The 22,267-nt window shown below is 38.6% G+C and overlaps 2 protein-coding genes across 5 annotated transcripts in view; both read left to right on the forward strand.

The window, feature by feature from the left end:
* Positions 1-22,267, forward strand: part of hoxb3a (homeobox B3a) — a 72,773-nt gene that overhangs the window by 41,511 nt on the left and 8,995 nt on the right. For 2 of the 4 annotated variants that reach the window (XM_081384624.1, XM_081384625.1), the window contains exons 3-5: positions 579-645; positions 6,664-7,261; positions 7,960-10,123. In XM_081384624.1, the coding sequence (XP_081240750.1) occupies positions 6,772-7,261; positions 7,960-8,720 (1,251 nt within the window). In that variant the 5' untranslated portion in view covers positions 579-645; positions 6,664-6,771 and the 3' untranslated portion in view covers positions 8,721-10,123. Of the gene's footprint in view, positions 1-578; positions 646-6,663; positions 7,262-7,959; positions 10,124-12,457; positions 12,478-22,267 lie in introns of those variants that run through there. The other 2 variants (XM_081384627.1, XM_081384626.1) reach the window with 2 other exon arrangements.
* Positions 12,629-15,563, forward strand: hoxb2a (homeobox B2a). Its single transcript, XM_081384664.1, is given in 3 exon segments — positions 12,629-13,131; positions 13,971-14,582; positions 14,585-15,563. Coding segments are annotated over 3 exon segments (1,158 nt in total). The 5' UTR covers positions 12,629-12,638; the 3' UTR covers positions 14,638-15,563.

Here is a 22,267-nt window from a genome sequence, read left to right on the forward strand (position 1 = left end):
ATTATTGTTATTAGTATATTATTATTATTATCATTATTAGTATTGTCAATTGTCTTGGGATGTTATATAACTATAAAATAACAATTGCATAATATTGCAGAACAGAAAAGTAGACCATTCTTTATAACAAGGCCAGGAAGGCTTGTTATATGCGTGTTATTACGTTTTTATTCTTTTATTCATCTGTGGAGGTTTTTCAGTGTTTAAATAAGAGCGCATATATGGTTTTGAGAATGAATCGTTTTGATTTTCAACATACCCTTTTCTGCTGTCAGTAAATCCGTTAGGAGGGCCAAAGGTTCTGTTTTAAATGATTAGAAATATCATGCTTAATTCAATACATGTTGAAAATCAATAGAAGTAAGGGACTTTGGGATACAGCGTAAATATTTTCGTTGGCCTCGAATTTCTCTCTGTATTCCGGAACATAATTTAAGGTTAACATGTCGGTCAACAGTGGCCAACCATCAAATTGTCTTCGAGGTCAATTTCTCTACATGAGGTCTGGTGTTCTCTATTGGATTTTTGGCGACCCCGTTTTGATTGCATCTCTCTTTTTTCTGTCCCTCTACTTACAGTTCCTTCTCGTTATCAAGAAGTTGTATCCTTGCATAAAATCTAGAAGTGATAAAGGACAATATCTCGGTAAGTGATTCAATCTTTTTTCAAGTTTGACAGTGATTTATACCCTCTGGTTATGTGTTTGGGAAAGAGACTATTTTTTTCCCATTGCATTTAAAAATTGGTTTTAAACATTGGTATTATTATGAAATCTGAATTTATATTTCTACTGATTCAAAGAATAAAACAAATCAGAAAAATCGCATGCTTTATTAAAATGTTTTAATTTCAAAGCATTTTTCATACAATGTAACATCAGGATTCTAGCTGAAATAGCATATAATGCAATAGCATACAAATGCATGTTTGATTGCATATAATGATCCCAATTTGGATGGCAATTATACCGTTGCATACTGGGGAACAAATCTCGTGAACTTTTGCAGTCCCCTATGCTATTTGCTATATTGATCGATGCGCATTTCGAGTGTTTTGCATCTAGGTTGTTTTTAAAATGTATAGAATGCTGCGACTGGGAAAAAAACAACAACAACAACAACAACAACAACAACAACAACAACAACAACAAAAAACAGTTAATGTCTGATTGAAACAGAAATCTCTTTTACAATGATATAGTACTATAGGGATTGGGATGGTGATTATGTGCTGTTTTATTTTTGAGGCTGCTCATGAGTCTTTGAGAAATCGTTTGACGCCTTAAATAATTGCTTAGCAAACGGAGACTCGCAACTCACAGTAAGTCCCACGCTAGAATAACACTCACAACATGTTTTTTTTCTTCAGTGTAAATAAACATACAAACAACAACATTAACAGCAGCTCATTAATTGTTTTGCCAAAAGGCTACTAGAGCTGTTTTGCTGTCTTGTTGTTTGACATTTATTAATTTCAGGGGCATAGCATTCTGAAACAAAAAAATATTTTTTTTCCATTAATGCCATTATTTTTTAAAGACCACTGTCCTATGAACGAAACAATTTTCTCTTTAAATTGTTCCTACAATACTGAATGAAACTTCTTATAGCAACGGTTTGCAACAATTTTTACTTTTCATTATTACTCTTTAAAAAAAAAAACAATGGAATTTTGTAGAAATAACAGCATACAATGCTCCATACAGCTGCATATAAATGTTGTTTGTATAATTGAACAATTTCAATACTTCTTTAATATACCAACACGAACATACAGTAGATTTAAAATCTATTTAAACGAACTCAGTGATTTTAATTTCGAAACGAGTATCCAGGGATCCTTGTGAGGTAGGATAGAATGTCCGGAAGTGAAGTTTCCCCCCCTGGTTTCTCGAGATGTACATCCATGGAAATAATGCACCGAGGCTGTGGTTGTATTTTTTTGTATTCCATTGGAAAAGAACGAGGAATGTAACATCCATCACCGCGCTGCTCAATATGCTGTCCTTTTTATGAAAATTAACAACATGAATCCCAGTCCATGAAAACCAGCACGTCATAATCCGAACTGTAAAATTTGACCCACTGTCTGAACAGTAACAGTTTGTTAATGTTTACATCATAGCTGAAAGATGGCAAAATGGAAGAGTAGAAATAGTGTTTTCTGCATTTCGTTGCCTCAGCCCACGTATTAGTTAATTAGTGCCCTTTTAAGTGGCTCCCCATTGGATCCTTTTAGCAAGGTTGCAAAATAAGGAACAATGCCGTTTAGTAAAAAGTTGCAGACACCTACATTTTTGCCTTGTGCCTTCCTCCCACACCGTTGGTGATGCTCTCTATTCAAGCACCTAGAAGAAATGCATCTTTTTAAAGTTGCCTGTTTACAGCTGCCTGTGTATGGTGGAAGTCATAAATCTTACGTAGCCATAAACGACGGGGGTAGTGTCCTGAATAATAAAAATAGAGAGAGAGAGAGAGAGAGAGAGAGAGAGAGAGAGACTAAGAGAGAGAGGGAGACGTAGTGTTTGGCTTAAGGAGAGAGAAGTAGCAATATCTCTTGAATACTTTCCTGGTGTGTTTTTTTTTTCTTTTCTTTTTTCCATCTTGGTCTCGCGCCGGCTTTCGTCCTTATTTCCTTTTCGTGTTTTTCTCGTATCGTATTTTTCCCTTCTGTCCTCCACCCTTAAAGGATATGTTGATATTTTTCTCTTTATGTATAGCCTACAGTAAAAACAGAAGACACTCTCTCGTCTATTTTAACGTGCACGCGCCATCCATGATACTCGCAGGACTTGTGTGACCAGAACTCGACAGAGCTTCTTAATATTAAAAAAAATCTTTCTTTTTCTTTTTTTTTTCTTTTTGGTGATTTGTTTTCACACCCCTCCCTCAGGTTTCAAGTCCGCCTGTTGTCTGTTCTCTTGTTCTTACACCCCCACCTCATTGTTTTTTTTTCTATATATATTTTGCGCATAAGTTATTATAGTTGGGTGTGTTGGCAGGGATGTGATGAAATATTAACAATACAGATAGAATGTTGTTTCTGCCTCAAGCAAGAGGCAAGCCGGCGCTGAGAACGTACTTCCTGGTAATTTAATATACACCGGTAGAGTAAGAGAGGGAGCGAGAAATGGGTCCTCTCTGCTATAGTTGCCTGCTAAACAATGTTACTAGAGGATAATAGTTCAACCACACAAGTGAAAGTGACTCGAGAAAAAACTCTTCAGCTTCCGTTGTAGACCTTTATCTTGTCCCGAGCGCCTGCAATTAGCATAAGTTTTCACTGGTGACGCTGTTTGATGGGGATTAACGCTTGAGCCTCTCACATCCAGCCTGCTCCGTTATTTCCAATAGCTGGAAAGGCCTGGTGTTGACTACATACAATAACCTACCAAAAACGAGCAAATAATACCAGCAGACCCCGGGCCCCGACATGAGACGGGGAGATGTTTCGGCGAGTCGGGAGCCCACATCGGATTATGATGTTCAATTTTGCGCCATGAGGAAAAGGCGAGGGGAGATTGAAGGCGAAATCTGAGGCCATTGTTATCTGCGAGCAGGGCGTACCAGTCGACAGGGCGGCCAGGAGCAGTGCTGCCTGTCCATTTGCAGCCCCCCTCGCATACCTCAGATCTTTAATGCTAGACCGTCTCCCCCTTTCGCGAGCCGAGGGGAATCGTCCAGCAGCGCCCGCACTCTGGCGCGGGGCAGCCGTGCTCGAGATACCCGGCGTTTGACGCGCGCTGTCTGGCTGGAATATCGAAACTGGTATGAGCTTTGGGCTTCTTTATTGATTGCAGCGTGGCCGAATGTGGAAAATATGATGCCTGCCCGCGCGTCTCTCGTCAGAGGCTAAGGTAAGCTGGTCTGAAATAGGCTATCAGTTTGTGAATGGCGGTATGTGTGTCCTAGTGATTTATGACCGTATGACTCCAAACGCGGTTCAAGAAGAGTTCACAATGCTTTAAGCTTCCATTGAAGCTGGAGCTTTCTTTCGCTACCTCTGAATAAATGCACCCAAGATTGTGTTATCTAGTCTAATTTTGGCTTTGTTACATAACAAAGGAGATCATTTTGGGGGGATGTTTGTTTTCATAAATGCTTTGGTAGGAAAGCGTGAGTTTATGTTCAAGACTAAGGTGGTGATTTTACGCGAGCAAATAAAACGCCGTGGTTAAACGTCAGCATGCAATATTCAAATGATTTTAACGATTTCAGAAAATGCTTCGATTGGCACAAAGGTTTGTTTTCATTTGATATTGAATTTGCACGTTTAAGGCCTGTTCTTTCCGAATGCAAAGACTGTGGGTCTCTCTAATCGACATACCATTTACTATATTTTTGGGGGTTATATGTAAGCTATCCGTTTAATATTTACATAAATATCAGGTAACTTATTTTCGAATAGCAAAGAGGCGCCCAAGCAGTGTTGTTTTTGTTGACGTTTGGGTTGGTCCTGCTCCTACTACGTCCGCTTTCGACTCCGTAATTGTATTAGGGCTGGATCTACAGAAAAGTTGGTTATTGTGTTACCGTAACAAGAGGGCCAAGACATTACGTGTTCCATTAAATGGAACAGCGATATGATTTCATATCTATTATGCCTGTTTTTATATCCCCCTCTTCCTCTCCCCTTTCTCTCCCCTGTACAATTCCTTAGAGTAAATGATTAGGATTCCGGCCGTCCTCTTCGAAGATAAATGACCGACATTTGTGACGTGTTGAGACTGAGTTGATGTCCAAAAGCTGTAGCTCACATTTACGCTTTATTCAACAGAAACACAAACATCTCAATGTTTACACATTTATTTCTAAATAACAGAATATTAATCGTAGAATTAGAAATATCCATTTATTGCAGGGAAGTACATTTTACAATCAGTAAGAATCATTATCAGTCAGAGAAAGACAAATTCACTGTCTATTCCAGTCAATTTTAACAAAGGATTTTTTTTTCTTTGAGTTAGCTTCTGCAATAATGTATTTGCGAGCTCTAAAGCGTATAATGTTGGTTCAAAATATTATACCAGTTTTCGTTTTCTTTTACACAAACAACAATAACAACAACATATTGTTAAATAACACACACACACACACAGGCTGTACATACGGTTCTAGACAATTATAAGGATGGTTCATTTAGCTAGACCACATATTAGCTAGACAACATATGCTTTTTTTATTATACGATAAATACAATTACAATTATATAAACCAGAAAAAAAAGAAAAAAAAAACACTTTCACTTTCCACATATATATATATATATATATATATATATATATATATATATATATATATATATATATATATATATATATATATATATATATATATATTTTTTTTTTTTTTTCTCTTTCATTTGATTTTCACAAAGATAGAAAAAAAAGCACAGGACGCAAAACAGGGTTTATGTAAAGCAGGCCTTCATTATAATTGCCATGTGTAGCAAACGAAATATAGGACAGCATTAAAATACTAATGTGGTCTTCCAGTCATCTAAATACATTTGTGTGTCATTTATAGAAATATACACATAATTAATGAAAAATGCCAAGGTAATTTTTATCTACGAATAAAGGACTCGAAATAGTTAAAATGGTTTTGCCCACTGTGAATTGAACTTGCAAGTATCTGATAAAGCAAAAGCCTTAGTAGTCCTTTCTTAAAACACCTACGCAATTTATTGGCTTCCCTTCGTCTTTTTTAATAACATTTACTACCCAGGCGAGTGAGTGAGAATAAATGCCAGGTGCCTGTAAGTGTTTGAGTGATCGTTTTTCGCCCGGTCCTCTCAGCAACCCCAGAGCAAAGCTGCGAGGTCTTGAGCTTTTTAAAGGGCTGGATTTGTCTATTTTTGGTCCTGCGACCATTATGAATAACACCTTCTGGTGAAGCTTTCCCTCTGCGTTCATAAAGGCCAGCAACAAAGTTAAAGAAACACAGTGCCGGTTTGTCAGGTTTTAACGTTGCCCAAATACGTTTGTTTGTAACTGGAGAAAGCCCTCCAAAGATTCCCTTTGTGTTTGAGACAAGAGCTCTCTCAAATGTCCGCAGAGATCTTCTGTTTTGTCCAAGTTTAATTTGATCTTTTGATTAACGCTTTGTTGTCTTTTATTGCGTTTTAAGTTCTGTTTCAGTTGCAAAAATTAAATAAATATGAAATATTTTTACACAATATCAGAGATCTTAGAATGGAGCCCAGTGTCAACAATTACCACCTTAAATGCATCTTGGCAAGTGAATTGTAACATCTTTATTTTTATGACAAGAGATTATGTATGTATGTATGTATGTATGCATGTATTTATTGATTTATTTATTTTCCTTCCTACCTAAATACTTGCATATCAATAGCAACAATGACCACTGCACAAAACGTTGTATTTATTTATTTGGAGAACAAAGGCAAGATAAATCTGTAATTTAAAGTACAATTTAAATAACATGCAATGCAAAAATAAAAATAATTTTTATAAAATGGAGTATGCCAGTTCAAAACCTTATGTGTAGTTTGAGAGGGAGTGAAGAGAGAGAGAAAGAGAGAGAGAGCATCTGCAGGCTGTGTTGTGGGAACATGCTATTCATGTCATGGCGTCTTTCAGTGCAGTAAGATGGATTTACCTCGCGCCCCTCTTATTATGTGCCTCTTATAACCTTTCAGGTCAGCTTCCAAGAGGCCATTGGAAAGAGACCGTCACGTGACATCTAGTGCCAATGTTCTTCCAGAAGGTCGTCAGGACCCTGGTAGCCGGTAACTCGATTTTTGGAAATGCAGAAAACGACCTACTACGACAACTCGACACTTTTCGGAGGATACTCGTACCAGGGGGCAAACGGTTTTGGCTATGATGCCCCGGCACCAGCCTTCCAGAACTCAGCTCATCTTGAGGGTGACTACCAAAGGTCTGCATGCTCTCTACAGTCGCTCGGCACCAGCGCACCCCCACAGCCTCAGCATGCCAAGACGAAAGAGCTTAATGGCAGCTGCATGCGGCCCAGTCTGCCACCTGAACACCACCCACCCCCCCAGGTTTCCCCTCCTCAGAACGCTGTAAACGTTGCTGCCTCAAATGCCACCCAGCAGCCAGGCGGTAGCGGTGGTGGCGGGGCTGGCGGCGGGGGCACAGCCAAATCGTCATCCAAGTCGTCTTCTCTGGCCCCAAACCCAACTCTCACGAAGCAAATCTTTCCTTGGATGAAGGAGTCACGTCAGAACACCAAGCAAAAAAACAGCTCCCCTAGTGCAAGCTCAGCTAACGGTGTGTTTGCCAAACCCCCTCTTCTCTTCTGTTCTGTTCTATTCTCTCCTCTTCTCACCCTTCTTGACCGAGACAGATGTTGGCCAACATTATTAGCTTGAAAGGGGATACAATAGGGGTGGGACTAAATCAGACCATGCTCGTTTCAAAGTTTTCAATATGTTTAGCAAGGGGACAGGCCAGCCAGGTTTACAGTACAGCTTTAAAAAAAAGTCTAAGAATTGTGATGATTATATGGTTATTTGCTCTGAATATCTTTGACTATAAAAGTGGCAGAAGATGAAACGGCAGTACGCAAAGATTATTGTTTAGATTTTAGATTGCAGTAATGCCACATCACTTGTCATACATAATTATTGTGTCCAGATAACAGAAGATTTATCCCACAAGCCTCTGAATTTGTACATAGAGGTTTCTATCTTTCTAATCCTCCCTGTAAACCATTTAAAAGACAAACCATGTAGCAAACACACCGTTGCCTAGTGCACCGTATGATTCTGGCCCTGGGCTTTAGTTGTAATGTGATTTACATACACAAGGTCAATGTAAGGGCATGCGTCTCTTAATAAATGCCAAAGTTATGAAGTGTTGACAACCAATATCAGGGGGATAAGTTTTTCATGGCCGGCTTTATTAGTGGGAACGATGCATTCAATTTCCGTGTGGAGTAATTATGTTTTATTTCATTCTCACCCCAGCGGAGAGCAGCGGTGGTGAGAAAAGCCCTCCGGGTTCTGCAGCTTCCAAGAGAGCACGCACCGCTTACACCAGCGCTCAGTTGGTGGAGCTTGAGAAGGAGTTTCACTTCAACCGATACCTGTGCCGGCCGAGGCGCGTGGAGATGGCCAATCTGCTCAACCTCAGCGAGCGGCAGATCAAGATTTGGTTCCAGAACAGGCGGATGAAGTACAAGAAAGATCAAAAGTTGAAAGGCATCGGCTCGTCCTCAGGGGGGCCATCCCCCACAGGAAGCCCACCTCTTCCAATGCAGTCCTCGGCTGGTTTCATGAACTCTATGCACTCAATGGGCAGTTATGACGCTCCCTCCCCACCATCTTTTAACAAGCCCCATCAAAATGCATATGCCATGTCAACAGCCTATCAGAACCCAATGAAAGGTTGCCCACCCCAACAGAAGTATGGAAACACTGCACCGGATTATGACCCACACGGGCTACAGGGTAACAGTGGCACCTACGGGACACCAAACATGCAGGGTAGCCCCGTGTATGTGGGAGGTAGCTATGTTGATGCCATGCCTGCCACTGGGCCTTCTATGTATGGCCTCAATCACCTACCACACCACCAGTCGGCAAGCATGGACTACAACGGTGCCACACAGATGTCGGCGAACCAGCACCATGGACCGTGTGACCCACATCCGACATACACGGATCTGTCTGCGCACCATCCTTCTCAGGGTAGAATCCAAGAAGCACCCAAGTTGACTCATCTGTAGCAGGTTTGGACAAATAATAATAAAAAAAAAATGAAAGGAAGACAAAACGAAACAGACTAACCCATGGGGCGATGCAATGGGGTTGAAAAAGATGATCCAGTGGTTTCTTGCCATGACTAGAACACCGGTTTATGTCAATGTTGTCCTTCCATTCATACGTGAACATACCTGAATTTAGTATCCATAGGTCTAAATACCCCTTTAAAATGATACACTGAAAAGTGTAAAAGTGAAAAGTGGCTAGTTTATGCCAAGGAATAGACTGTCTAGCTGTATGACCTCATTACATTATCTTAAATGTTTGTGTACTTCTTCAGCATTGTCACTGCATTCCTCACACTTTGGAGAGTGGTACGGTATACCCTACATTTAAACTTACTGGTGCAAGAAAACCACTGGATTGTTTTCGTCCACTACCCTTATTTCACATACCTCTTTTTTTAAAACGTCACACAAATGTCAATTTTTTTATTAACTTGTTCCCAAAACTGCAGCAGAGTGGCACCTTGTCTTTAGCAAGACGGTGATAAAGATATTCATCTCTTTTAAGTCCGTTATACACTATGCTACCTATCACTATTAATGAGAAGTAAATATAATTTTGTTATGGCTTTGACACAGGGTAAAAAAAGAAGAGTTGAGAATACTAGTAAATTAAAACCCATTCCCTCAACTCGCTGTCCCCTCCCTCTCCCTCTCCCCCTCTCCCTCATACTCCCTTCCCCAGTTCTCTATCTTTCCCAATCTTTGGGTTTGCCTACATTAGTCCAAACTAATATAAAAGGCCCACATTTTCTCATATCTTGACTTAACGTGGAAACAGGGTATATTTGAACAAAAATGCATGTCCGGGAAACCAAGCTACAGCGCAGACGTCTCTGTTTACGCCTAATGCGCTCTGGTCTGGGCATCATTGTTGCACTTAGAGTTTACATTTAATGGGTGAGGAAGAAAAGTAAATCTTATTTTGAATCGGAAGACCTTCAATCAGCGTCTTTCGCTAAGTGTGTTCAAGTGAACATTCATAAATATATATTTATTTGTTATAGCCAGTTTAAATACTTTCTTTTTTGTATTATTTATCCCCATGTATTTATATCGATAAAATGTACTTTTTTAGTATCTACCTGTTATAAAAAGACGCTGTGTTCTTGTCATTGTAAGAAATTAATTTTTAGTTCTTGTATTTTAGAGATATGTAGCTTTATGTTACCCTTGTATAAATAATGTCTTGACTTGTACAGGGGGCGCAAGAACGGAATCAAACCGTTCCCGCATAGTCGAGAATTAGACGAAATATAGCGAAACATTTTGAGAACTTCATTTGTCCTTTGTAACTACTTTTATTTCCTTGTTAAGAGTTGGTTGTTGAACAATTCTTTAATAAAATGTTATGTTATTCATTTCCACTCTATAAGTTCATGAGTTTACCAAACAGATATACAGGCAAAGGCAGAAAGGGGTGGGGGTGGGGGTTCCTCGAGGCCTGTGAAAGAGCCCTGGAGGCCGCGCCTGCAATGGTCACGTGAAAGGGGTCCAATGGAATCGCTGAACCCTTGTTTTACTGGTTATGGAATTAAAACAAATGATTACAAATAATCCCAAGTTTAAATCAGACAGATACAGGTAAATGCTGACTAAACGTATTTCTGGTTGTTGGATCTCAACCGATTATTGTAGGTTGCGTTGCTTTATGAGCCCATTCATTTAACACAGATTTGATTTGAGCATACCCAGGCTTTAGATAAAACTAAACGAATTAATCTATTGTATAAAAAATAGAGCACAACAATTTGCAACCGTGTGAATACAAAATAACTATATTAGAATAACAGTGATAATAACATTAAACAATTTCCATGGCATGCGCAAAACGCAAATACACATTTAGCGGTTTGTGATAATTCTCTCAACATGTGATTGTTGTATGGATTACACTTTTTATACTGTTACAAACATTTATATGCCTCAATGAATGTGCCTAAAAATCTAATAAAAATACATCAACGCGTTTATCAGAATAAAAAAGTGCACAAGTTCTTGTATTTTTAACTACACAGAAAATAGTCACATTTGGAGGTACAGTGTACAAACATAAGGCATCAAATATTAAAATACTGAAATTATTTGTGCAATCCAGATAGATCTTAAGAAATGAATTAAAAACCGCTGTCCCTCGGATGATATAAATTCCTTTAAGCTTTTAACGCAAAATGTTGTAGAATTCGTCCCAGAACATCATTATTTTGCAGTGGAAAAAAAAATCCAGTTGAAAAAAGAAAAGAAAAATAAATTAACTTGATAATTGTTTATGTAAGTACTCTCCGAAATAGGAACATAAAACACAGACAAATAAAAAGAGAGATTATCAGTGCGTCCCCAGTCCATCGCAGTCAGCTCCGTTCTGTAGTGAAGGAGGGCCTTTCAGACTGAAGCCTTTCCGAAGCGCCCACGGCCTACAGCTTGCTTTGTATTTCCTTTAAAATTCCCAGACACCCACACAGGTTTATATCTGTTTCCACTGTTCTTTTAGACGAGAAAAACGACGAAAAGAAGCTCGGGTTGCAAATCCGACCTATTGCGAGGTCAATTTCAGATTACAGTTATAGCTGAAACACAATTTAGTTTCAATAATCCTATCAATGCGACGCGCCAATAGAATGTTTCCAATGCAGAAAAAAAGAGATAATTCTGGAAAAAAATCCACAAATCTACCAGGGTATAATGGGGGTTTTCTTTGTTGTGATCTTGGAGGAAAAAGGCGAATTCTTGAGGGTGGCTGCTGTCAAGCGCTTTGCCGGCGAAAAGATTGATCACCCTCGCAGCCTCTCTACTCTTGCTCTAAAAATATCTACCCCCTTTTCCCATTCGTTTTAGACTTTGACGCAACCAATTTTGCTTAGTTTTTCATCAAGTAACATTATATTGTTGCTTTCTTCGTCCAATCTGCAATATAACGTGTTCAATGCGTTCAAGTCAATATACGCAATTTCCATTCGTAAACGCGACCTCATGATGAACTTTTGCTTGTCACATCAACAAATGTTTCACATATACAAACACATCATATAAAACTCTTTTCGTGCGGTATTATATGTCTTATCTACACTTTTTTTTAATTTTTATTAAAAAGTAAAATAATAATAGCCAATAGAAATATATCATTAATTGACAATTCTCTAACCTGGATTTAGTGCAAACTTACGCGCTTTAAGGTCCCAGGTTTCAGCAGTTCTTCAGATTCTGCATTAAAAAATAAAATAAAATAAAAATAAAAATAAAGGTAAACCTCAAAATAATTTATTTGTGTGGCAATGGTTGGGAATCTCCTATTCGGTAAATGTGCCAGACAATCTCAACATCACTCCTGTACATCCGTATTTATGTGTTTGATAAAAGAAATATTTCAAGAGCTACATCTCTTGTCTGTTACTCTTGTCAAAAGTTTTAAGATTAATGACCCTTGATAGTAAATACGCAAGAAGCCATATTGTGGATGTGCTTATCAGACAAGGCCTGTGAATTACATCACCGGTAGTTCTGCATTTGGATTGTTGTCGTCTAGCATAAGAGGCCCTCACTTTACCTCTCACGACAAAACAGGGCTGTCCGAGCACATGGCAAGTGGGCGCCTTTTTTATTAATATTTCTTCCATGTTACTATAAGAACTGGATTATAATATCCTGTTGTATTTTTTTTATCAATTCAGACAAATATTGCTTTCTTTTGCCACCAGGCCCCGAATTTCGATTGGCTGAGATGAGTCATGTGACCAGGAATTGGCTGCAATTTCGCCCATAGTCTTCAGTTTAGTAGACCCTGGTCCCCATACGCTAGTAATATCACCAATATACACAATTATTAAAGCCCGCAAATGCCGTCATAGCAGGAACGCAAAATAAATCCTAGCTTTTTGGATGTTATTTTTTGCGTATGTTGGTGTCGCTGGACGCCCTTTTTGCCCAGGCGAAGCGATGAATTTTGAATTTGAGAGGGAGATTGGGTTCATCAACAGCCAGCCTTCCCTTGCAGAGTGCCTGACGTCTTTCCCCGCTGTCCTGGAGTCATTTCAAACTTCATCAATCAAGGACTCGACAGCAATTCCACCTCCTTTCGAGCACACCATCCCTAGTCTGAGTCCCTGCACAGGCAACCAGGCGCGACCGAGGAGCCAAAAGCGAACTGCCTCCAATGGCCTCCAGCTCCGGACACAAACAGCACCGCCGACGCAGCACCAGCAAGGCCCGGCCCCGCTGTCGGGTGGTACACCCCTGGCCCACGAGTTCCCATGGATGAAAGAGAAAAAATCCTCGAAGAAGTGCTCCAAGCCCGGAGCCACCGCTGCTGCAGCAGCCTCCCCTTCTCAGGCATCCTCCGGCTACACAACCGCGGGACTGGAGTCCCCGACAGGTACGTTTATCAAAGCAGTGACCGCGTTTGTTCTGCATTTCTTCATTTTGGACATTTTTTCCTGAATGATTCGTGACTTGAATAGATGTCAATGTAGCTTATTGCCTGCTATTATAACCTAGAATTATTACAGTTACATTTCACATGCTTGTATATTTACGCAATTAAAAAAAAAAAGAGCCAAGTCGAAGTTGTTCTTTGTCCTATTTATATGTGATGTACAGCATAACCTGCTTTGGATGGGCTAGTATTTCACGTCTGACGAGCTCCCTGTATTTAGGAATAATTGTGTAATTTCATCTGATGTCTAAATTTCAAGCACCATTAATCATGGATGATTGTTGTGCATATATATATATATATATATATTTTTTTTTAATCCCGTTGCTGTACTGTCTTAAAAAGATAAAAAGGCACCCCTCCCCCATTTCTTAGCATATAGGCTACAAAACTGTGCACATTCTGAAAGATTACTATCCTGCAGATAGTAGATCTTGATCTATAATAACGATTTAATCGCAATTGATGTCAGCTGCGACTCGATATTCATTCATAACCATGTTTCATGGCTTGGGGAGCCATTTTGGATATCAGTATATATATATATTGTGAAAGCTGTGGAACACTACAAAATATGGGGCTTACTGAAATACCGCATGTACACCACGCTGGTCTATTACCACAAGACATGCCTAACCATTGCAGTCATTGCTACATGACAAGCCCAAACCGCAGGGCTGTTATACACTGGGATTTTACTGTCATCTGGACAATTTCTCACATAAAGTTCGATGACTTCGCCTTTTGTATGGGACTTATTTCTGTTTTGATTCTTGCAGAGGCTCAAGGTGGACTGGATAATGGCAGCGGTTCACGGAGGCTGAGGACCGCATACACCAACACGCAGCTACTTGAATTGGAGAAGGAGTTTCACTTTAACAAATACCTCTGTCGGCCCCGGCGCGTTGAAATAGCAGCACTTCTGGATCTAACCGAGCGCCAAGTCAAAGTGTGGTTTCAAAATCGACGCATGAAGCACAAACGGCAAACTACGCACCACCGGGACGGGCAAGAAGGCGAGCCCAGCGGTTTCGAGCTCCTGGAGGGAACCGACGCTGCTTCACCGTATTCGAGCCAATCTGTGGAAGTATCTGGTTCTGGCTCTGGTTCGGCCGCAGTCTCCGAGAGTGAGACGTGCCCGACAACTGCCTCCTACACGAACAGTGCGGACAAAAGCCAGCCCACGCCTGAAGATGGCCAGGCGAACCAGCCGGAGCCTGCATCTGTTCCTGACACAGCGGTTCACTCCCCCCCGTATCCAACGCCTACTGCAGATAACCCCACTACAATGACTGAGGGCCGAGCAGCTGGGCCGGAGCATTCGTTCACAGAGCCGCAGGATGCCACCTCTCTACCCGATTTGAATTTCTTTTCGACGGACTCCTGCCTACAGATTTCGGACGCTTTATCGCCGAGTTTGCAGAGCTCACTGGACAGTCCAGTTGACTTTTCCGAGGAAGATTTTGACCTGTTTACGAGCACCCTTTGTACTATAGATTTGCAACATTTACAGTTCTGAAAAGAAAAGACATCAAAACGCATACAAGAACAATCGAACTACATCTTATTGCAGGGTCGTGAATGCTTCTCGACCGCAACATTCCTATAATATGTCAGAAAAAGAGTGGGAAAAAAAACATTTACCTATTTTTTTTAAAAGAAAGTAAAACAAAAAAAAAAGGCGTGAATAAGCCTACACGGAAATAAATTGTCCATTATTTTGAAAATACGATGATGTAATCTTTTTTGAATACACATCGGAATGGCCCCTGTCGAAGTTTCAGGTATTTTATTGCCTTTTGATTCTCGGATTTTAGTTTATCTCGACTAACAGATGAATGGTTGCGGAATATTTTCAGTGAAACTCAATCATTGGAATCTCAGGAATTGTGTCAGACATAAGGGTAGTTGAACTGCTTTTAGGAATTCTCCCAAGGCGGGCGTTGTCCCTATTGAATAATTTTAGAACTAGTTTATTTATTGAGATTCTTTAATAGTAAATTTAAAATTTATTTATTGTACGTTATTTTCATAGTTGAAATAATAAAAATACAATAAAAAAAATGCTGGAGCGAGTGTGATTGATTCTCTTAGGTTTAACGATTTTTTTTTTTCATTATAAAGAATGTTTATTTATTTTAATACAAATCAAGACATTCATTTTAAGTATTTGTTATTTCTCCTTGGTATTGATGTATTGTGATGAAACTACACAATTCAGACAGTCCGTAGGTTGAATTAATGTTTTTTTGTTTGTTTTTGAAGAACATTATGCAATTATTATTATTATTAATTTGTAACCATCATTATATTGTATGAGTGATATTCTGTGTTATTAGTATTATTACAAGAGAGAGGTTGGAACTGCATATGCTCAGAAAAAAAAAAAAAAAAAAAAAAGAATAGCCTAAGCTACTAAAACTTGTAGTAAAATTCTAAATCTATTTTCAAAATACCACTTTCCCAAAATTCTTCGACGATACTTAAAAAAAAAAAAAAAAAAAAAAAAGAATGCAATAAGAATAGCCTAGTGATTAATCCGAAAATTTAAAACAGTATTTTATTTACAAAATGGGCTGTGGCTGATAACATTATAAAAAGCAGCAGCACGGATATCTATTAAATGGATGTTTTAAAAAAATGGGCACAGGAGCTGTAGGGGGGTCAAGCGGTTGACTGGGCTGTGGGTTTCCATAGCTGCACCCTGATGCAAAATGGCGCTCGAAACACAATGAAGGATATGAACAATAAAGCGGCAGCCATTATGGATAGTTTGGGCTGCAGCTGCGAGCATGGTGCTCCGAGCTGACTCATTGCCAGCTGAACCACCAGTTTAGACAAGCACAGGCCAGAAATATATCAGTTAAAGACACATATTATAATTGTATTATTATTTTCTATAACTTGTAATAAATATTGAACACTTTATGTAACAGCTGGATCTATCCCAAGCCCTTATGGGGGAGATAATCTTACAATGACATGGTGGTTATTTCATGTAAAACAGCTGCAATAACACCACCACCAACAACAAAACTAGGCTAATAAAAACAATAATCACAACAATTATTATTATTATTATTATTATTATTATATTTGTCTGCATCACCCAGGTCAGATTCCTGTTATCTCTCTGTCATTTAGCATTGATGAATTTAAAGCAGCAAAACAAGGTTTCTGTATATGAATAGGTCTTTTTGTTGTTGTTGCTGGGTTTACATTAGCAGTACAGGACCCCTGTGTGTGTGGAACAGGTTGATCTGCTCATATTACTGGCAAGGTGGATCTGGTCACGTATAGAAATATCGCAGCTAAGAATTTAAAGGCATGTGTACAAAAGCCAAACACTGAATTAACAACTCAGTTGCTTTCATCAGCTTTTAGACTAAATAGTGCTGGGATCAAAAATATCTAATATCTAATCTTAAGCAAAGTTTGCTGGTTGTCAAGAGTGGAAGAGAGAGAGAATGAGATACAGATGGATAGATACAAAGGCAAATGTCTCTACTGTTGATCAGTAAAAATTTGTGTGATTTTGTCTGGCTGGCATCTAAATTCAGAGTCAAGTCTCAAGTTTGATTTTCAGTATACAGTTATTTCTGGTTTAGGTCCTGGGTTGGGATTTCTTAATATCCTGATGCCACCATATACAGGACTCATCTGCCCTACTTCTGTTTAAATCACCTGGGACAGGTGAGACAGAGACTTATCGACATATCTCCAAACAAGATAAACAACTTCTTCCCTGCCCTGAGGCCACACAAGTTGGTTTATTTATTTTATTATTTTTTTATTTTATTTTTAGCCCTCGGGTGGCGATTTTTCCCCCATTAGCCTGATAATTTGAGGTGTGGCTAGGTCGAGTTTTATCTCAGACTCTATGCTTTGGTTGGTGGCCTGCCAGCTCTTACGCATTTATCAGACCGGCTCTAACTGTTTATATATTTTGCAGAGCACAGTACTTTGGGCCGGCAAAGTCTAAAATAAGAAAAGGTGTGGTGGCATAGGGATTTTCTCACATGAGAAAATGGGCCAGTGTTTACAGTGGTGCATCCTGGGCACTGCTATGCCTGAAGCAGTGGTGGGACTAGCCAAGATTAAAGTGGAAATGTCTCCTGCCCTATTTCAGTCAAACCACCATGAAGGCTCAGTTTAATCACTGAAGTGGTTAGGAAACCAAAGTACTTTGTCATTGAGCAACATCAATAACAATGGTAACAGCAAAACATTATCTTAGCTTATTTCAGAATGGCCTTAAGACTTTACGGTTAGCAGAGTAAATACATTGTATTGGATTATGAGCTCTGTAAACAGCTCCTTTTGTAGTAACTCTTGCTTTCATTTGTTTGGCAAACACACTTTGTTCATAAAAGGCTGGGACTATCATATGCGTATGGTCATATGCGTATCAATGAAGCATCACAGTATGAATACTCAAAATGTTAATTTAAAATGAACCCCAAGGATGTAAATGCAACAATACCAGTAATATGAAGACAAAGACAAGTTTTGAGTGATTATGAGGCCAATTGAAACCTTTCTTGTGACATTTAAGCAGTTCAATTCGCATAAATGTTTTGGCATGCATCCGTAGCTCATTTTACTGAAAAACAAGACACATCAGTTCCATATAAAGCCTATAGCCGCTAAAACAGATACAACTGAAACGTTGATATTTGCACATATACATTTATACAGACTGGATGATTGACAAGCATTATATAATGTTTGATAATGACGTAATAAAGAGCTATAATGAGTCTCTTATCTTGGTCTCTCTATTTTATCTCTTCTATGAGTGAAAAGTAAATGCTGACAAATTGTAAAGGAAACTTTACAAACTAGAGAGAATATACTGAAAACAAAGCCTTTGTGGCAAAGGTTGTGAATGTACACACTCTCTAAACTTCTCTAAAGGAAACAGAATGGGTGTGAAGCTTACAATGACAGGTAGATAAAGTGATGGTCAAATAGCAAGTCAGCGAATACAATAAAATCCATTTTAATCCAAAGACACAAAGTTTTTTTTACATGATCATCAAGTCTGGTCACTTAATATTCACAGAAATAAAGGACATACATTTTGATAGCCTCCAAAAAATCTTTTCTATAAAATATAATGTTTAGCCGAAATGGTGTAATTCGTAGAATTTAATTTTATTTATTTATTTATTTATTTATTAATTTTTTTGCACGATCTCACGACCAATTCGTACGAGTGAGTAAAAGGTGGCTAATTCGTACGAATTCGTACGATTTGTCTAAACCCCAGTGATTTAGTGGCGGAGTCAGGGGCAGGTCATTTGTACGAATTCATACGAATTGGGCAACTTGTAAAAATACTTTATGTTTAGCAAAAAGTGTGAGTGAGGTCGTATAAATTCATGAGTTAGCAACCTCGTAAAATTCGTACGAATTGCCGTGAGATCGGGTTGGTTTACACCCCACTACTGCTGACGCTTATGCTGCGTTTACGGCATGTCATTACCGTAAATAAGATATGGCAACACGTGACACTGTAATTGGAGCTGTTAACGCCAATGGATTCGGACTTACGTTTCTCTTGCACTATTAACTCCAAAATAAACCTGCAGTGGTCGTATGGTACAAGTAAATTACGAGTCTAAAGTTGTAATTACTAGTTATTCGATCACGCGAATGCTTTTTACAAGTCAGGGATGCGTTTCCGTACAACGACGTAACTCGCTGCTTAACTAGGCTACCATAGTAGGCCTATACGATGCATCGTGTAAGACAACTAGCTAGTCACGACTGTTTCCCGAAACCGTATTGTCGCAAATTGGTCGTTCAACCACGTTGGTTTATGGTGTCACGCTGGTAGTGGAGTAACTTTTAATGAATCTGTTTGAGATCGAATTAATGCTAGATGTTTTCTATAAATTATACAGACATGGGCATGGCACCTGAGGACTATTTCTCATTTTTTCTCAGTTATTTTGCTTTATTTCCAGATTCAATCTTGGCTCGTTCTTACGCAGGCTACTTGAGCACGTACGCACATGCGCACTATTCAAAAACGACGCGATAAATGTCTTGACAAATTAAAAGACGTAAATTATATTTGTATGTATTCTAAATAAATGATATAGATTTTACTGCATGTCAGCTTTCTTATTTGGCTCAAGATAAGTCCACATGTCATGCAAACAAGAAGATATGCGTCTAACCACCACTGACCGACAGTCGTTCCAACCAAATTCGCGATGCGTTTGCGAATGTTCGCTAGAACTATGTTTTTGGAGAACACCGATACGTTTAACTATGCTGATAACGACGGAAACGCAACCCAGAATAGTAATGGCAATTAGCCTATTAAGGCACCTTTAAATTTAGGGGCGGGGTTTCACCTTTATGCTAAAAGTGTTTTCGTATGAATCACGTTGTATAAATTCATACGAAATAACTAATTTATAAACAATCAGATACATTTTCTTATGAGATCGTCAGCACAATATCAAAGTCTAATTACAGGCCAAGATAGAATAGTCTGTAATAAACATTTCTTGCAGTAGGCCATTCTTTGGCACCGTTTAAACAACGAAAATAAAGTAATCCTACAGTAGCCTATATGTTAACATTAGCATTAGGCCTAGGCCAAGGAAGCTCACTGAAAGCATGGTATTTGTTTCAAAATGTTTTCAAAAGACAGCGACAGCTGGTGATGAACACATGCCACAAAGAATGAGACGCATATTGGCTCAAGACCTCGCATGTCTTTCTGCACAAATTTCTGCTTTTTACAACAACCCTGTTAAATCGAAACATGTTTTTGACTCTGATGCACTTGCAGGGTTCTCAACTTTGTTAGTCTGTCATTTTTGTGTGTTGATTTGGCCACTGATGTTCATGAAAGATCACCTGAATTTTCAAATAAGGAATAAAGCCCTTGTGTGTAAAAATGACAAAAGCATTTGAAGAGCAGCATGGCATGACATGTGGCAATAACCTTCTACAGCAGAATTAGAAACAGGCGAATATTTGCTTTTGTATGCTTGAAGCAGACCCTTCACAGCTGTCCATATCTTTTCAGAGGGTGAGGGGGCATTCACTTACACTTGTACAGTATCTAACAATAACACATTTTTACCCTTAACCCCGCCAACAAGAGAACGTGCTGACAATACCTCGGAGCAATCATGCTCTAAGCTGTCATCTTGTCTATAGCAAAAGAGCAGTCAGCCAAAAACGTAATGTATCCAGTGACACACCATTGAAGGCAGCTTATATTACTTGTAGCCTATTTACTTGGAATATTTTGGTATGTTTACAATGATTCTTTGAGTAAGTATCAAAGTTATAACATTAAGTAAAACTTACTCAACTTTCTGATGCTGGTGTTCCCATCATGCACCGGGGCATGCAAAATTAATAAGGTTGCATTTTTCACTGTTTTCTAGTTGAATTTACACTGTTTTATCATTGCTTTTGTTGTTAGGTTTATTAATCTGGAGTTCTACTCAAAATGACACAATCATACTCAAAAACTATCCATGGATTGTTACCATTATTGTATGTTATGTACCAAGTATTAAGGGTCTCTTTGTGCGGTTGAGTACTGCATATAGTGTAGATAACAAGAATGCACTTTAAAAACATAGTTTGACTCAGTGCTACACTGTTTGAGGAAATGTTCTTGAAAAAGAGTATTGCAAAGTAAACTTCACAGTAGAAATTACTCAAACTGGCCAAGTTAAATTTACACATTCTTTGTTAATTTTAACATAACTTAGTTAAGTAGATTTTACACAGTTCCAAACATGCGAAATTTACTAAAAAATATGGGTGCAAAGGCTTGCAAAATAAAAATTAAGTAAATTCTACTTTTTCAGTGGTTATTGACTTTTTATTCAAATTATTTTTTAATCAAGGTTTTAGGTTAAACTGTAGGCCTACATGAATGTACACTGTACAAATATTTTCATGATTTGTTATCACAACTTTTTTTTCTTTTATCAAATTAACTTAACTTGATAATTAATGTGGTTCAGATAACAATCTTTTGAGTTTCTGTTGATTAAACCAATCTCCATTGTAATAACTCAAAGTTTTTATTTCAATGAACTCAAAATTGTAAGGCAACCAGGTAACTTGGTTAAGTTAAATCAACAATTTTTTTTTTTACAGTGACAAAGAAAAGGGGTCATCTTTGGTCATGCAACTGGTCACCATTTTAAACAAGTTATTCAACATTTGAAAAAAAACAATAAGTGAAATTTACTTAATTTTTCTTTGGCAATTTTTTGCATGCATATTTTTATAGCAAATTTCACAAATGGAATTAAGTAAACTCAACTTAAAGCTGCAGTCCGTAACTTTTTTGGGTTAAAAATGATCCAAAATAAATGTTTGAGCAAGTACATAACCAGCTAGTGTTCAAAACATTCTGCTTCCCTTGCTCGATTAAAAAAGCTTGTAATAATGTTTTTAATTCCAGTGGTACTGGTGGATTTCCGCGGGAAACTCAAGCATGTCTTTGCGTCATTACGTCACATCTGTACACATAAAGAAGGTGTCTCGGCTAGGCTATGTGTGTGAGGATGTTGGAGGTGGAGATTTATAGCCTTTTCTCACAGCACTTGATATAATTAAACTTATCAATTTGATGGAGGATCCAGATAGGTTCAAACGACAATCACCAGTGACAACTGGAGATTCACCCGTTGTAAAATGGAGTGGCTACAGAAAAAAAGAGACTGCAACCGGGCCCATGCGAAAACAAAAATAAATATCGGAAGGGCGTTAAATGTAGTCACGCAATAGTGATGTTTTTAAAATTAACAATTTGAGAACAAAGTATAATTTGCACGGTTTGATAATGATAAGCGATCGTTAGATTTAATCAGCGCAATTTACTGCAATGCTTTTTTCCCTTACTTGGTCAGAACAAAAGTGGATGTTACTTATGTTAGTCATACTTCCAAAAAGTAGAATCTGTGATTCCGAATTACAGTATCCACACCGGTGCGGTGACTGACAGCCACACATTCTCCTCAAAACATTGGATTCATCCGCACTGTGCCGTGCCGAGGCACAACCCACTTAAAGTTGATAATTC

This window comes from Scardinius erythrophthalmus, assembly GCF_964197995.2.
Source record: "Scardinius erythrophthalmus genome assembly, chromosome: 1".
Taxonomy (NCBI): domain Eukaryota; kingdom Metazoa; phylum Chordata; class Actinopteri; order Cypriniformes; family Leuciscidae; genus Scardinius; species Scardinius erythrophthalmus.